Here is a 16,678-nt window from a genome sequence, read left to right on the forward strand (position 1 = left end):
ACTTACCTTATCGTTTGAAATCTTGTGTGAAAAGAACGATATTAACACAATAACATCAAACATTCACATTCATACAAAACTATAGATTTTGTATTTTGACATCACAAACATCTAATTTGAACCAATGCTACATTCAACATACCAAGTGACACCCAAAAATAGACGTTTAGCTGGGTTTTTTTTATATTTACTTTTAAATTAAGAAATTAACTAATGTATAATACTAAAATTTGAATTATAATCTAATATTTGATACCAAACTTATTGACATAAATTCATAAAACAGTAGTTCAATAAAATGTTGAATGCAAGTCAACAAACGAAATGACATGGCCTTTGACATGACCCGTCATGATAGGGTTAATAGAATGAATCAGTTAGTTGAATTGTTGAGAAAGAGGGTGTTAATAGTAGATTTATGGTTGATGAAACACACAGAGGTTTGTTCTTCATATTGATTATTGCAGTTTTTATACTGTATGAGATAAATGGTGTTTTGGAATATGCAAGTAATTTCTTTAATAATTTTAAAGTGTTTTTAGTCACAGTTGTTTGAAAAAAGAGTCAGTAGTTTTTAAAGTTCATGTTAGACAACGAGCTTTATTACAAAGATGATGTTTCAATTCTGTGGTGGGTTGTAAACTTACCTTTTCACAAACAAAGATATCATTACAATTTTTTGCTTTTCTAGAAGAAAAAAATGGGAATTTGAAGAAAAATTTGTCTTAGACAATCATTTAGTTGTAGTAGATATAAATCTTGTTTTTTTCAGAAAAGATGACATGTTCCTGAGTTTACAGTGATAGATAATAACAAAAGGTATTTCGTTTGACTTTTTTAATATTAGACTGTTTAAAAATGGATTTTCATCGAGTGTTGTTGGCTTTTTCTGTCTGTCTTGTTTTAAATTCTAGGTATATTTTCTGTAATAATTTTTTTATTAGTAAAAATTCTTCTTGATTATAAGCACTTGATTGTAGAACGGCTGGAAGCCAGTAAACATTATTTCTCAGTTGTTCCCTGAAAAATTTCGATCAGTCAATTAATTTTTTATTATTTTTAAATACTAGATATGTATACTTAAATATATTTATCTACCTTGCAGTGTCTATTAAAGTTATATTATTTTATATGTTTATGTGCACATTTTTTTATCCCTGTATATAGATTGCTTTCTCAACTCAAAGTATGCACTTTTTTGCTATTGCTGCTGACAGGCATATACAGAAAATTGAGGTTGATTATGTTTTAAGAACAACAAAGTAAACAAAAAAAACAAGTGTTTCAAAATCAGGTGACCTTTCTTTTTAAGTGGCCTAAAGATAATTTATTTAATACTAGAAAGTGTTCTTAATTAAGCAGCAGAAAAGCTGCAACCAAAGTATAGTTGTCAATTCTTTGATAGATTGTTCAGGCAGAGTATTCATGATGAAACTTTGTTGAATGGATGGCAACTGCCTGTTGTAGAAACACAAGTGTAGAGAAAGACGTTTTGAAACTCTTCCACCTTTTGTCTTGGACCTGAAAACAAAAGGCGGAAGACTTTTGAAACGTCGTCCTCCACACTTGTGTTTCTACAACAGGCAATTGCCGTCCATTCAACAAAGTTGTCAATGACACAAGATATCTGTTCTTCCACTTCTGATAAGTGGGAAGCTACTCGTACTAGTACTTATTCCATAACTTTAGCTTTACACAAGTTTACCAAACTTTTTACTGCAGCCTATTTCTGTACACCAGTTTCTTACCTGCAAACCACCGTCCATGAAGGGCACTAACAGATGCTACAGCAGCAGCAACAGTAGGACATTTTACATAGACATTTCCCTGAGGTGATGCTTTATCCACATATACATGAGACACACCACCATGTTTTCTACATTCATCTATGACATCATTACGAACTTCTATGTCCCATGATGGATTAGATTCTCTGTTAAAAACACACAATAATTATAATTAAATAGTAGCACTTTAAATAAACCAGCAAAACAGATCCTTTAAGAATAAGATAATGGAACAATTCCTATTCCAGGTAGGATAGATAGTTCTTCTCAAAACACAAAATAAAAAAGGCATTTAACAATGAACTTTCAAACAAATTACTGTTAGAACAAATGCTTAAGCAAAAATTATAAATGTCCAATAATGGTTCATAAACATTCTATAATTATAAATTGTTTACTGTCTTCAATAAGATTATTTTACACTGGCATAGAAAAGTTTCTAGAAAACTACAGTATTTGATAAATGCAACACCAAAACCCTAATTTTTCACAGATTTTGTAGATTAGATATCATTAACAACAAATTACACAAACCAAATTGTGGAATATAATTTCAGACTGACAAACAAGTGTACATGCAATACTTACGTTCCAGGGTCAAACATATTTGAAAGCATGAAACATTGGGTTGCTATAGGTGGAGCAGATTGGCTGTTAGCAGCATTAGCAGTGTGTAATTGTAATGCTGACATTGCTGCTTCTGGAATTTGAAATCCAGTCCCTGCAAATACATAAACATTTTCCATACAATATATCTTTATTTTAATAAGTTTAATATTATAACTTGAAACTGCCAATTTATCAGCAACAAAAATTGACTAAAACTGTGTTCTGGACTAAAATAAAACAATGAAATACTACAACATATCATATACTTTTGCTAACTTTGTTAGGAAAGCAAATGTAATAAAATGTAGATTCTATTTAAGTACTGAAGTTTAAAGAATAAATTAACATAAAACTGCTTTAATACTAATTTTCACATTACAGTTTGATGTTTTAATAGTTTAGTTACCGAATGACCATCAAATTGGCTTTAAATAACTATTTTTATTTACAAGCAATTAACTTCATAACTTCTTCTACATCTATGTTAAGCAATTATGCTCTCTACTAAATTTTAAAGTAAAAAAAAACATTAAAATTTATGAGTAGTAAGAGATGTCTTTTTCCCTAACCTTCAGCTAATTTTGCCATTAACTGAAGTCTCCCAGTGGCTCCCAAATCTATACCAGTCCGATCCAATTCTTCACTGTCCAAAAATGATGATCCCTGGGAAGTGTCCAATCGTTCTGTTACATGACCCACCTTCATTGGTCTACCAGCCAATTCAAAGCCATTTAACTGTTCTAGTGCTTTTTTGGCATCTTCTGAATCACGGAACTAAAAAAGTTAGAGCACAATCCATAAAAAATATAATCTAATTTTTTCTATGATAAGAATAATAGAATAGCAACTTACTGAAAATTAAAGAGCATCACAATTTTCTGTTGGTCTACAATAAGGAAAAGATAGAACTTGATATTTTTTTAGCTAAATTTTGAATTGAATTAGTTCAACATTTGATGATGACTATTTTAATAACAACAAAGAGAAGGTTAAAGTAACTCCTGGTTTTCATTATATTCTAGCATTAAAAAAAATTAATGTTGTTGAAGTAAAAAAAGAACATAGTAATGCTTGATATCCCACATCTTTTAGAAAATGACTACTTCTTCATCAGGAGGAGAGGGAATAATAAAATCTGAAGATATGTTAGTGTAAAAATAATGATAATCCAGTAACAATATGTATTATAATGATGGATGTTGGCTGTGAAAAGTGGCAATGAGCAGAAACAACAGTGATAGTTAGTAGGAAAAATGATTTAACCCTTTGTCAATACTGTTACCATTTGAATACATTTATTATATAATGTAATTCATGCATGACAGACTTTGAAAGCTTACCTTAATTGGGCACAGTAATCATTTAAGAGATAATTCCTTACTGAGCAGAAAAAAGGTTAACCTTCTAACAGCTTTTAACATTTTGTTGAAAATAAACTGAAAGTGTGTTGCAAAGTGTAGTTTCCATGTTGTACATAATGTGAAGGTGAGTGAAGTTACCTTTTCCATATATTATAAAGGACAATTTAACTAAAGCTATATTTATTCATAACCAGATTTTCAAATGGTTAGTTCTATGTAAAAAAAGGCCATGTTACATTATACGTAATTCCACTCCGTAATATTACTGGAATGTATCCAGATGGTTTCACCCATATTTGACAATGACAACATTATTGAACAATAAGGCTGTCAAGCTGTGGGAAGAGTAAAATCTGCTTCCTCTTCCGAAATTTAGCACACAATAATATAAGAAATAAAATGCCATATAAATAATACAGCAATAATGATACAGTAGACTAAGTACTATTACTACTACTAATAAAATCAGTAAAAAAACACGATACTATAACATTCTATCTAAAATTGCTGTCCATGCACAAACTTAAGTATCAGTATAACAATTAAGGGCAATATAATTTGGTTAATTATCTTACACTAGTAATTAAATAAAAAATATTTTTTGATAATATATTGATGTTAAAATAAGCTTGTGAAATTTGTTGTATACCCCGTCAATTGTGCAACATTTTTGAACATGTACATATCATGTGACTAGTTTTCACCAATAATACTGCACCACCTATATTGATGCAGCTAGCACTCTCTGGTATTCCTGCACAATCCCCACTTTTGAGTATTGGCAAGCTCTAAAAGAACATCAGCAGTGGGGGAAGAAGGGTGGGAAGTGTGTAAGCAGAAGTAAGTACCTATCAAAAATACATTTTTATTGTAAAAAAAATATTAACTTCTGATACGGTCTTACCTCCACACAAAGCTAGAATCCCACAGTATAAAGGTGAAGGGGCCAGACTACGCACACAATTTTGAAACCAAGTGGAAAGCGACTGTCCAGAATGAATGGGTGTGCTCCAAGATTAAAATGAAGCACAATTGTGAGGTACCACATTACTTCTGGAACAGGTATATTCTTCACCCTTGAAGTAGGAAATTAATCTGATACAGACAGAAAAAAAGGATGTGCACAAGAGCAATTTGTTCAGAGAAGTGCAATCCATAGAAAAATATAAACCAAATCAGTATATACACAACCTCAACTGGACAGATGAGGTTCCATAACCCATGCTCAGCATTAGGAGTTTGAGGATCAAAAATAATAAAAACAAATATATTGTAACATAAACATAGTGACTAGGGCATGTGGACCATATTACATATACTCATCAACCCCAACCATACGTAAACAGTGTGTTATACATCAAGCAACCAGAATTACGAAGAGGAAGTTAGCTTTTGCCCAAAACCACTGTAAGAGCAAAATGTACAAGAAACCAAATCCGGCATTACGGGATTGTGGCATTGCCTCAACTAAACTGTAAGATAAAGTTCTAGATATCTTAATACATATGTTTAAGTCAAAAGTTTCTGTAACCATATGGCTACAACTCATACTTCTGAAACTGCAATAGATAATCATTTTCTAGTTGATGAAGGAAATGTTTCACTTCTTTACACTTTATAACAATTTTCAAAATTTTTGTCTAAAATAATTTGTTCTGTTCATGAAAGAGATAATTAAAACCAAACTAAGTTACTAAGCCTGCAACAGGGATGATAAAAACTAGTATTTTTAAAATGTCAAATAAGAATAGAAACAACAAAATGAGTAACTTTAATAGAACATCTTCTATAAAAATATGAAAAAATAGAAACTTATCCCAAATTTTGTTTATCCAAAACTTGAAAAAATAAAACTAATCAGATAGTAAAAAACACAACAAGTTTCTTTGATTAAGTACATGATATAACTCTTGACACTTAGCAAACAATTACCGAAAACTTACTGTAATAAATCCATAACCTTTTGACCTTGCAGTTTCTGTGTCTCTTACGAGTTCAATTTTGTCAATCTGAAAATATCATTAAAACTTAGTAGTTAAATTACTAATTGTTGTTGGAAAACTACACATAACAACCATAGATTCTACTCCTACTAACATAAAAAGACTACATACATTAACACTATATAATTGTAAAGATAAACACTGATACAAGATATTAATTTTTTTATTACTGTGATATTTAAAAATCTAGAACATTAACATTTTTTATATCTGAATACATCATTAGAACTGTATAACTTGACTATTAATTCTCTCGCCAAGAACTCAGTAACCGTTTTGTATTCGTTATAATGTCAATACTATAACTTTTAGTACATTCTATCTTCACAAAATTTAGCAGACTTTTAGTACACATTACAAATCTTTAGTAAAATTACTTCAAAAATCAGATGTTTTATTGAAGTAATTTTACTAAAGATTTGTCCATGAATATACATAGTATTTCTCTATATTAGTCTAAGTAAAGTGATTTTCACGTTAAGATTATTAGTAAAATTTTATGCTTGAGTTGTTTTCTTTACCCTAACTTTATACAAGGCTGGTCAATTTGACTGACCCCCCCCCCCAAATCTAAATTGCTCTTTTCTTTCTGGAATGACTTCAAATTGTAATATGAAACCAAATTTGTTTCTCCTAAATAGCTTTAAACTCATATTAGTAAGCATCTATTTATATTTAAATTTTATTGTTTTAATGCTTTTTGAACTCTGTTTAACTACTATTCATGCCATTATAAATAACTTTGTGAACATGCAGCTCTCCTTATGCTATCGAATTATATTATGCACAACTTACTCTTGAGCATACCTTATGAAAACTTTTTAGTATATTATTATTATTATTTATTTCACATAATCTAATCTTAACTAACATAAAAATTTCCTATTTTTACATTTTAGTTACTTTTATAATAATAAATAAAGAATACAAAAGAAAAACTAACAAAAAGTACTTACCTTGGTCTTTTTTTTTCTGTCAATTGTCGATGACACGTAACCCTACTTTTTTATACTAATAGTGGTACTACACTAAATAATTTTTTATTTAATTAAATAATTCATCAAAGAACACAAAATAATAATGTGCAAAAACCAGATGGTGTCCCATAACTATGACAATATTTCTGGCTTTCTAATTATGCAACAAAAACTTCATCTAAGCTCATCAATGTGCTTCCTGTGGGAACTAAGCCTGAACTGAAAGCTAAATTGACAATTCCCTTTATAGAAAACAAGGCAATATAATAAATCATATGATAACTCAAAACCTTGGCTTTCTATTGGTTATAAAAAATATAGTATTGAACATCTTAGAGAATTATTTGTAATTTCCGAGAGAGAGGATGTGACAGGTGGGTGTGGCATAAGCAGTCTGATTGTTTATTTCATGGCTCTGTAACTCAATAAGATTGAAGGCTATGAAAATTATGCTTTGCCTGAGCAATGATGGTATTATAACGAGCAATTTATGTTAAATGTTGTACTTTCTGGAGGGAAGGTAAATAAATTAGAGAAAAGGGGATGCCTAGATAGCAAACGTCACAATTCTCATGCTACAGGAAATTCTAGATTATTTTTAAATATTGTCTCATAAAAGTAAGAACTTAAAACTTATATAATATTAAAATATGGACTATTAGCTACATTTTTATGCTACATTTATTGGAATACCATGAAAAGAAAGTAGTTTAATTAAATTTTGAATGTAACTCACAAAAGCCTTGAGACATGTACAGAAAAAGATGCCTTTGGAAAGCAAGTTAATAAAAAAAGACTAAAACCTAAAGACATCAGGGCTCTAGTTAACCCAAACTCTCAGGTCCCGTATGCATGTGTATGTGTTGGGATGCATAAGATTTGACCCTCTGGGTATTAAATATGCACCTCAAAACACTCCATATGCAAGGCGAGCACAAATAATTTGCTTCAAAATTTGTACCATAACAAACTAAACAGCATAGTTTTCACACAGCTGTCCACAATCAACTTCTAACAAGTTTCATCAGTGACAATACATTGCATGAAAATAAAGCCATGTGAAAGTACCACATGATTAACCCTTTTGCCTCAGATAGGTCAAAGTGCGCATGTCACAATTGTTCAAAATTTAATTAAACTACTTTATTATCAAGACATATAAATAAACTCAGCATTAGAACATACATAATAAATCAAAGTCTGATACTATTTAATTTTTAAGTTCTAAATTTTATAAGGAAATATTTTTCAAAAATTCTCAATCTTCCCTAGTATGAGAACTGTGATGTTTTTTATCTCTGTCTTCCCTCTTCTCTAATTATTTTACCACCACTCCAAGAAGTACAAAATTTAATGTAAACTATACATTATAATGTTTTCAATGTTCAGGCAAAGCATAATTTACATAACACTCAATTTTATTTAGTTACAGAGCAATAAAATAAAAAAACAAACCCCTCTTGCCACACCCATTTGTCACATCCTCTCTTTCAGAACTTGCCAATAATTCTCTCTGACATTTAAGACTATATTATTTATAACCAATAGAAAGCCAAAGTCTTTTTTTCTATCAAATGATGTATTATATTACTTTATTGTCTGTATAGAGAATTGTCTATTTTCCTTCCAGTTCAAATTTTATCCCCACAGGACACGCATCAAAAAGCTTAGCTGAATTTTTAATGGCTTTTGTTAGAAAGCTAGAAAAACTGTAATACTTATGAAACATTGTTTCCTTTTTGCATGTTGTTATACTGTGTTCTTTGGTGAATTATTTAATTAAACAGAAATTATTTAATGCAATAGTACAATTAGTTTAAAAAAGTAGGGTTAAATTTCATGACAATCAAGAGCAAAGAAATAAAAATCCAGGTAAGTACATTATTTCTTGTTTTTCATGTTTATTCTTTATTGTTATAAAAGTAACTAAAATGTAAAAATTGAAAACTTTTTGGTCATCTAAAGTAAAATAAATAATAATATTATTATTATTAATAATAACTTTTTGAGATATACTCAGACTAGTCTGTGTGTTATATAATACGATACCATAAAGTGAGCTGCATGTTTGACAAGTGATTTGCAATTTATATCCACAAATAGTTGTTAGACACGGTTCAAAGGGCAATAAAATTTAAGTATAAATACATTTATAATGTTACAAGTTTTAAGCCACTTAGGATAAACAATTGTGGTTTTCTATTACAATTTGTAGTCATTCCAGAAAGAAAATAGGGGAAATTTATAATTATTTCTTATTTTTTTATGTTGGTTATGAGGTCGGTCAAATCATATAAAGTTAGGGTAAATAAAATAACAGATTAAATATGGTTTTCTTGAAAGAAACATTTGATATTTATTTAGGAGGTTTTATGGGTTATGCAAATGATATGTGAAAATTTTCAGATTAAGAAAAGTATTTATATTTTATCATGAAAATTACTTTGCACTCATAAAGGGAAACGACATCCAGTGTAAATTGTAAATACAATTTTGTGAGAACCCTGGACATTCTCTGCTATAAAGCATTATTGTCAATTTGATCCACTCAACTACATGCAATCAATAAATTAGCTACATTGTAAATAAAATCTAATTTTATCAGGTCTAACCTGAACTATAATCAGTAAATAGTTATAAAAATAATATACAAACCTTGCCAAAAGGTTCAAAAATTCCTTTAAGCATATCTTCAGTAATATTGAAATGTAAGGAGCCCACATAGAGTCTCATTGGGCCAGTATTTCCCTTCTGAAGGTTATTTGCACTAGCTGCTGCTCTATTTTTTTCAGCTTGAGTAGGTTGAACAATTATAGGTACACCTAGAAGTTTCTGCCCATTGAGTCCTAAAGCCTGAAAGAAAAACCAATCAATTTTATTTCAAACTTTAATACTTCCATCAAACCTTAAAAGACAGAAAATGAAAATTATATAAATATACTTCATTTTAAATATTATATTTTCAATAAACAATTTAAATTTCAGTTTTCCCACCTACCTGTGAATGACAAATAGCTTGTCTTCGCTACACAAGGAGACCATACGGATCACATAATAAAAATATGCTTTAACCCTTTCTGGATGGTGGGTCATGGTAAGCTAGGCCTGCGATTGAAAACTATTCAGATGACACAAAACCTTTTTTTATTGAATATACTGTTAAGCTTACTGAATTCAAACAACACACAAGTACAAGAACTTCTTATTTATAGAAAACAAACTATAAATACTAGAGATAAATTGATCTCAACCAAAAATATTGTTCTTAAAACATCATAGCATGATTCCTGAAAAAGATAATGGTGACACCATTTTGAAAGGTGAGGCCCGTCGACACCAATAAATCTTTGTTAGTTTGTGTGTTTATATCATTTACATCAAATTTGAGAAACTTTTTATATAATTTTTTCCCCATTTATGTTTTCTTATCTAACCTAACAAGTTTCTAGTTTTTATATTTGAGTTATTTTAATAAAAAAATAAATATCAATAAAAAAAAACAAGAAATTTAGCACTTGCTTTAGCCTTTAGGCCATTTGCACTCCATGCATGATTTAGTAAGCTCATGTTTTTCTAATTAAATAATGCATGTAGCTTTCAAATACAAATTTTAGAAAATCAAAAAACATACCATTCACTAAATTAGGCTGTACAAAAACTACTGTAATTTACATGGCTTTCTAATTAACCTATAAATAAGCTAAAAGAATTTCATTACTTCTCAGATCCAAACCCATTGAGCTCTGATGGCAAATTACCGACTTTTATGGCTCAAACAAAACAGGTGATCTACAGTGCACAATTTGATCTTTCTATTGGTTATAAACATGTCCAATAATAATTTGAAAGAAAATAAAAGGGATTACTTAAAAGACAAAGAGTATGGGAGGAATGTGTCAATGTCAGTTGAACAAGTATACAGATAGCTCAGTAAATCAAGAAGATAGGATGCTAAAAATTTATATTCTAGCTTGTTTGTATCTACAGCACATGCTTCTAATTGTTTTAACAATCTGAATCACTTGTAAGGAATGAAAAAAAACCTATAAATGAGAAATCACAGTACCACTAAGTCATGACTCTGAAAATTGCAGGTTGAGAATTTATTTATATATTTCCTTTTAAAATTAAGAAATGAAAACTTAGATAATATAAAAATTTGAATTGACACTATTTATTGATGCCAAGCTTATTTACAAACATTGATAATAAAGTTGTTTAATTAAAGTTTGAATGGAACTCTGTATAATGTCGTGGCATGAACACATTGACCCCCCCCCCCCACCATTAACCATAGGTTTAAATGAAGTTTTATGAATTGTTTTTCACCAGACTCTAGACCAAACTTAAAATGATTGTACCAACTTTCACGCAGTTTGGTTAAGTACTTTCACTGTGAGAATGTAAAAGACCAGTGGTTGATTTTGACACTCCACAGTCCAGAAAGGATTAAAGTAATAGCTGTATTAGTTAAAAGGAAGTAAACTTACATTGAAGTACAATAACAGCCCAAATTCAGAGATTACTCAAATACAGGTACTAAGAATAAATATAGTGCATTATTTCCCTATGAAACAGGCAGAACAATTTCCACTTTTCAACTAAAAAGTTCTCTCTTTTTTAGAGTTGATGTCCTATTTTCAATAAGGTATTAAACATCAAAACTATTTTTATGTTTTTTTTAAATATTTATTGTGCAAATATCTACTTGTGTTAAAGCATTACTTGCATGTATAGCATTTCCCCTCTAACTAGTAAGAATTAGAAGGCTGCCTCCTCAATGAATATTAATGTTATACAATTTGACTTTATTAGTCAAATTCAATCACTTGAAAAGTAACATAACATACAACATGCATTCAACAGAAGAGAAAAATGTACTGATATACTTCAGAGTGAAGATATTTTTTTTCTAAATAATCAATATCTACTTGGTTAAACACTAAAAAACAAGACAAAGATTCAAAATAAATAGAGTTTGGAGTCAGTAACACAACAAGAAGACAAATCGGGTTGTTTTTGTAAAAGAATACCAGTTTATTGTTACAAGTATATTTACTATTGCTCAATTCATAGAAAAATGATTTGTTGATAAAATCTCATCAATTTTACCTTTCACAACAATAAAATGTATGTTAGAATTTGAGGTATACAACATTTACTTGTTAAAAATAATCTATTTTCACCCTAAAATATAGCTTCCAGAAAACAAAAAAAAAACACATTTATCTCCTTACTCAAACTTACCAATGAAACAGATTCAACTAACTGAAATTCTACATAAGCAATTCCCTTGGACCTTCTTGTTTTGTTGTCCATGATGAGTTTTACATCCCGTACCTATAAAAAATAAATACAAAATAGCTTGCTGTAGTTACATTTATGTACTGACTGGAAAAAAAACAAACTAAGAAAAGAGTAAAATATTCCAAAAATATTAAGTTGAAATTCCACTGATTATGATGAACTAAACCACGATAATCAGTAGAAACATCGAAGCAGAAAGATCTATTAAAAAATAATTTGACTACCATACATTACCATCTAGTTGGAACTTGGCAGTAACAGAAATAATAAATGGAGGTATTATACTGAAGTCTATATTGATCTTTATATTTAATACAATAACCTAAAATATGAAGGTGCCAACAAAGATAAAATTAAAGATGTGACAAATTTTACAGATAACACCATTAGTGGCAATCTTTTATTGACTATGGAATAAAATGTGGAAAAATCTGTAATCAAAGCTAAATGAACAAGCTAAGAAACTAGATCTGGCAATCAACTATTAATTATCATAAACATGGCATAAAAATACACATATACACACACACACACACTAATGATTGAATTAACATAACTCCTATTATTACTTTAGGCTTGTTTTACATATTCTAATGTCTCAAAACTTTTTTACATTTGCTCCACTTAATCCCTAACAAGCATTTTGCTTCTTAAAGAAATTATTACCTTTCCTACTGCAGAAAAGAACTCTTCTAAGTCTCGAGCTCTAATTCTCTGAGAAAGTTGCATGCAAAACACAGTTCTTTGATCTCTCTCTTCTGGACTGAGTTCTTCATTTGGCTCTCTGTGCCAAATAAAACACATATATATATAAATGTAATACTGCTTCCAACAAAGAAAAAGGTTTATAGCATGTTCAAAAGTACATTTAAAACAACTCTTTTAACCCTTTAGATAAAAATATGTAAAATTGAGCATGTCATGATATTTTTACACAGTTGCATTCAAAATGTAATTAAACTAATTTATTATCAATGCGTGTTAAATATAAAAGATAAAATATAGTTTTACTCAAAAAAAACTTTTTCTATTCATTTAGGAGGTTTGAGACATTATGAAAATAAAATCTGAAAACTGTGGTTACGTAAATGAAATCTGAAAACTGCAAGACGACAAAAAGTATTTTCAATCTTAACATGAATATCACCTTGTACTCAGACTAGTCAAAGTAAAACTTCCATAAATTCACATACAAATCTTGAGTAAAAAATACTTAATTAAAAAATCAGCTCTTTTGTGTACAAGAGTTGTAATGTTTATTAAAAGATTTCCAAATTTACTTGCTACATTAAAAATTATAATACATTCAGTTTCATGGTTACATGGTGGTTTCAAAGTTAGTCAAAATGACCAAGCCCATACAGAGACTGTTGAATAGACACTTGTGAATAAGTAACTGTAAAATATAGCATATTTAAATCCAACCCATTCATTAAAAATTTATGATTTAGCCAAAATATCTCAAACTCTCTAAAATTTTAATTCCTCCATAGGACTTTCGAATTCACTAAAGCTTACAGTTTCCAATACAAATTGAATTTTTTTATTATAATTATTAGTACTACCTGCAAGTTAAATCAGAGTTCACTGAGACTGATTTTAGCAGTAATAAATAAGTAATAAATACTACAGTTAATTCTTCTCACATAGATCATTTTAAATTGCTTGGCTTTGTTCAATAAATACTTGGAAGCACTTAATTTCTACAGTAAACTAACAAACCACAAAACACTATGTACCTCACTTACCTAAAGCATACATTAAAAAGTAAAACTTAATATATATAAAATAAAGTTATAGGTTAGAGAATGTTAACTTTGTTAGTTCATTTTAAATTGTACATTTTAAAAATAACTTCGAGATATGAACTAGAAAATTGTCCATTTTTACCTATGATTTTTTACATTTAATTCTTAGCACTTTATAGAATAGCTAAATCTTAATGGTTGAAACAGACTCAAAATAAATTGTTATTGTAAAGTCCAGAAAAAAACATGTTCCTCAAAATTTTTAAGTTATTAAAATTTCAAGTTATCTCAAGAATGTCTTTTGTGATTCATATTACAAATCCTTTTCTTTCATCTTGTCAAAAGTGAAACAATTGTGACTGTTCTGTAGGTACCTTGGGAATTATTTTTCTTATAATAGGAGTTTTATTTTAGAGAAGTCTAATGTAGTCTATATTTTCTTTTCACTGAGATCTAATCCATTGTTCTTAGATTGAAGTTTCTAGAATATGATATGGGTCTTTCATTTAGCCCTGCTTGGGTAAATGAAATCATTGCAAAGCCATGCAATAAGAAGTTATTTGCACTTAAAATGTTCCTTGTGTTTCTCACATACTTTGGAAGGTCAAACACAAAAAGATGAGGATTAATTGTGAAACACGATTTAACCCATTTCAGATGGGTCACGGGTGAAAGGCCATATCATCTTGTTTGTTGACTCACATTCAAAATTTTACTGAACTACTATTTCATAAATATATGTCAATAAGTTTGGTATCAAACTGTACATTATAATTCAAGTTTTAGTACTATATATTACTCAATTTCTTAATTTAAAAGCAAATATTAAAGACACAGATAAACATTGATTTTTGTATGTTACATGGTATGTTGAATGCAGCACTGGTTCAAATTAGATGTTTGTGATGTCAAAACACAAAGTCTATAGTTTCTAATGAATTAGAAACTTAAATTATTGATACTGACAAGCTAGGATATAAGATAAGAGCCTCTTATCGTTTAAATTTGCTAAGATATTGCTCATGTAATAAATCTAATTACAGTGGCACCCTGCCCACCTCTTTCCATTTTTGGAAATGCTCCCTTATATACACTTACTTCTATATACGACATGAATAACCAAAAATGTCCCCCTAGTGGCTTTCTCAGCCATTTTAACGAACTTCGCATCATTTCTTTCTTTTGAACCAATATTTCAACGTGTCTTTAGTCTGCTCAAAATTTTATATATTTTTAGGCTAAAACACATCTTAGTTACTAAGCTTGATAAATTATAGTTGAATTCTATGGTACTAATGTAATAATTTATGATTTTTTAGTTATTCAAATGTATATATAAAAAACCTAAAAAAATATTTTGTTTCATATCCTCCACCTGCAACATTTTTAAAGGCTTAGCAACCTACATCAAGCAGCAACCGAGTACAAAGGTCGTTACTAGAAGAGATAATTGTTTGCTTTACTTTTTTATTTGCTGTTCTATGTATTGTTAGCCAGGCATGGCTGAGAGGTCAATATAATAAAAATAATAAATATATAATGTTATGAAATTTAAGCTATTTAGTTTAAACATTTATGTTTTCGTGTTATAATACGTGTTCATTATAGAATGAAAGAGGCATAATTTATTTTTACTTCCTAATTTTTAATGGTGGTTGCAAGATCAGTCAAATCTACCAAACCCAAACAGAAATTAATTACTGGAAATAATAGATAAAATACAGTTTTTTTCTTAAGAAACGTTTTATAACTATTTAAACATTATAAAAATTTTGCATGTGAAATTTAAAAATTTTCTGATGCACAAAAGTATTTTTAATCTTAAAATAAATATTACTTTGCACGATAGCCAACATGCGAAAAGAAAAAAAAAGAACTTGAGAAAAACATTGCTTTATAAACCTTAAAACTTAATAAAAAAAATTTGATATTTAGCATATGAAAGCAATGTAATGTTTACTGATAATCTGCCAAATTTTGTTAACATTCGCTTACTAGTTTAAAAGTTATAGCATGAAAACTATAACATGCACAAAATGGTTATGATGTCAGTCCCAGTGGCTGAGCCCACACTGAAAGAGGTAACCAGATTATGCAAAAGGAAGCATCTTCAAGAAAGATTTGAATATGTAATTCTACACTCTGAGTGACCTTAATAACAACAATCATGAAAGAATTAAATATAGCCAAATTATGGAAGACCTAGTTTAAGTATGTATCTAACCAAACTTTATGAAAAGTCTCATGATCCTCCTCAATAGGCCAAATAATCTATAAATAATAAGGAAGAATGCCACTATACTAATGAATATTTTGAAAAGGTTTAGCCCTTGTAAATGGGTTAACAAAATTAAAAACTAATTTATTAATATGTTCTTCCTACAGATAGTTTGAAATTCCAATCTCGACATTTTATCACCCTCAACTAAAGCAAGTGGCATACATTAAAATTTTTATTTTGACTGCATTTCATAATCCTATGAGCAAATTTGAATCTTTGGATAGTACAAATTCCTTAACTCTTCATTACTCTACTTTTAGGTTTACAAAATAGATACTAATTAAGAGTTTTATGTAATTATATTTCCTGCACCAATGAATGAGCAGATTTACAACAATTTTGCAATAAGACTGTACATTTTAAAGGCCTTCTTAAAATTTCACATCAATTTGTTAAAAATGGCAAAATTTAAAACCTTATTTTCTAAAACACTTTTTGCTACTGTACTTCAAGCACAACTCTACTTATAAGTTCCCTCTATGATTAGGATTACAAACTGGTACAAAGCAGATTTAATGACATATATATCACATGAATGGACTGATATGAAAGGAAACCTTTTACTTAAATTGGTGTTAGCAACTCCTTAACCAGTTTTTTATTCA

At 29.2% G+C, this 16,678-nt stretch overlaps 1 protein-coding gene across 4 annotated transcripts in view; it reads right to left on the reverse strand.

Moving 5' to 3' along the window:
* Positions 1–16,678, reverse strand: part of LOC106463113 (RNA-binding protein 39-like) — an 80,722-nt gene that overhangs the window by 1,831 nt on the left and 62,213 nt on the right. For all 4 annotated transcript variants that reach the window (XM_013923087.2, XM_022390682.1, XM_022390678.1 and 1 more), the window contains 7 exons: positions 12,711–12,828; positions 11,985–12,077; positions 9,393–9,590; positions 5,701–5,766; positions 2,966–3,170; positions 2,376–2,508; positions 1,749–1,933 (listed from right to left, as the gene is read on the reverse strand). In XM_013923087.2, the coding sequence (XP_013778541.1) occupies positions 1,749–1,933; positions 2,376–2,508; positions 2,966–3,170; positions 5,701–5,766; positions 9,393–9,590; positions 11,985–12,077; positions 12,711–12,828 (998 nt within the window). The remainder of the gene's footprint in view (positions 1–1,748; positions 1,934–2,375; positions 2,509–2,965; positions 3,171–5,700; positions 5,767–9,392; positions 9,591–11,984; positions 12,078–12,710; positions 12,829–16,678) is intronic.

Source organism: Limulus polyphemus, unplaced genomic scaffold, assembly GCF_000517525.1.
Source record: "Limulus polyphemus unplaced genomic scaffold, Limulus_polyphemus-2.1.2 Scaffold50, whole genome shotgun sequence".
Classification (NCBI taxonomy): domain Eukaryota; kingdom Metazoa; phylum Arthropoda; class Merostomata; order Xiphosura; family Limulidae; genus Limulus; species Limulus polyphemus.